The 1,730-nt window shown below is 53.0% G+C and overlaps 1 protein-coding gene across 1 annotated transcript; it reads left to right on the forward strand.

Moving 5' to 3' along the window:
- Positions 1-1,205: 1,205 nt before the first annotated feature.
- On the forward strand, positions 1,206-1,597 carry H310_14740 (hypothetical protein; the record flags this gene model as incomplete). The annotated part of the gene is made up of 2 exons (XM_008882666.1): positions 1,206-1,501; positions 1,558-1,597. The coding sequence occupies 2 exons, from the start codon at positions 1,206-1,208 to the stop codon at positions 1,595-1,597; spliced, it is 336 nt and encodes a 111-aa protein (XP_008880888.1).
- Between the last annotated feature and the right edge of the window lie 133 nt (positions 1,598-1,730).

Genomic DNA, 1,730 nt, shown 5'->3' on the forward strand with positions numbered 1-1,730 from the left:
AGTATTCAATAACCTTCTGGGGTGTCTAAAACTAAAAGGATGTCTAAAACTATATACGCTTCACGGTAGTTCCTTCGACCTGGCACCAAGAGCGAACGCTTGACGGTTGAAGTGACGACGTTTTGCAGCATTGTTTACCCCCCCGACAAACGCGCACAACTCTCGATCATTTCCGAGCGAATGCGGCGATCTCATGTCCAGTTAGGGAAAGTCGATCTCATTTCCAGTTAAGGAAAGTCGAATATATAAATGCGAACGTCACCACCGTTGACGCACGTTCGACGTCGACAACGATTTGTCGCACGCGACGTTTCTGATCAAAGCGTGTTCGAGAGCAGAGTTCGATCACTATCAAGTCGAATCGTCCACGTGGTAATAATGTTCAATGCACAGCTTTTACACTGAAACACGTGGCGCCGCTGCTTTCGATACCAAAACGTCGCATCCAATTTCTCACCAGTCGCTCGCGAATGACAAGCGGACGACTATCATCACATGCCACCAGACCACATGCTCTTGTGCTTTCGGTGTGAGAGCGCGACCAGCCGGCAAGTGCTTCATGCAACAGCTCTTTGCCGTTCAATTTGACCAAGCCCTAATCGTCCCAAGAGGTACATAATTCAAACAACGACAGAAAATGTTTCTCCAAGACCCACAATGCACGTAGGAGCTGACCCGTGCAGTGCAGAAGTGTCGTTGAGCGCGCTGTAGGAGGACGGCTCCAGGTATACTAACGTTCAAATTGGGTAAGTAGTTCTCAAATCAGCCCATCAGTGAGCTTTAATAATAACGTGTACTTTTCGGGCAAATGCGCTCTTGTGCTTGTGTGTGACGTTTGCATGTTTTTCTCAAACACCCGAACGATTGAATACATCACCTCAACTACGAAGTCAATTGTACCTCATGACACAGCATCGCTCACGCTCGGCAAACTGGAGAGCACCCGCTAGGATCTTGCTAGCGCCGCGCACCTCGTCGATGAGACCAACCTTGCGAGCAAGGCCAGCTGAGCAGGGCAACGGCACCGACGCGTGCGAAGAGATGCTGCGAATTCAAGACATGGATGGATATAGCATGCCGTGGCCAATTGGACTCGATGATGTGAATGCCTTGCTTTTACACGTGGAATAACGAACGTGTGTGGTGGAATCGGGTATAGTCGAACGTGTCGCCAACACAGTTCAATTTGCCACATTCAAACCACCATGAAGGCGTGCTTCATTTTCTGTACATGGCTTGCGTCAACCGCGTTGGCCGCGCGACAGGCCGTCGGCTCGCTCAGCGCTGCAGATCAAGCGACCCTCCAGCAACAACTCGCCAAGTGGAAGACACTCTACGGCCCCATCGCCAAAGCCAACGGGTTTCTCCCACAACTCAACACAGAGTCTGTCGACAGCAACGGCTACTCGGTCGAGGAGCTCCAGCGATTCCACAACACCGTCCAAGACGCCCAAGAAGCCGCGGCGGCCAACCCAGACGCCGAGTTCAGTCCGTTCAACCAGTTTGCCCTCTTGACCGACGACGAGTTCAAGGGCATGTTGATGAGGTCGTTTGGAGGGCGCAACTTCACCAGCGCCATCCCGCTGCCGGAGACTGAAATCGTCCGTGCGTCCGACGCCGACTGGTCAACCTCCAAGTGCAACCCCCCCATTGCCAACCAGGGGTCGTGCGGGTCGTGCTGGGCCTTCTCGACGATCGGGACGGTCGAAGCTGCCCACTGCATTGCCACC

Source organism: Aphanomyces invadans, assembly GCF_000520115.1.
Source record: "Aphanomyces invadans strain NJM9701 unplaced genomic scaffold supercont1.83, whole genome shotgun sequence".
Lineage (NCBI taxonomy): Eukaryota > Oomycota > Saprolegniomycetes > Saprolegniales > Verrucalvaceae > Aphanomyces > Aphanomyces invadans.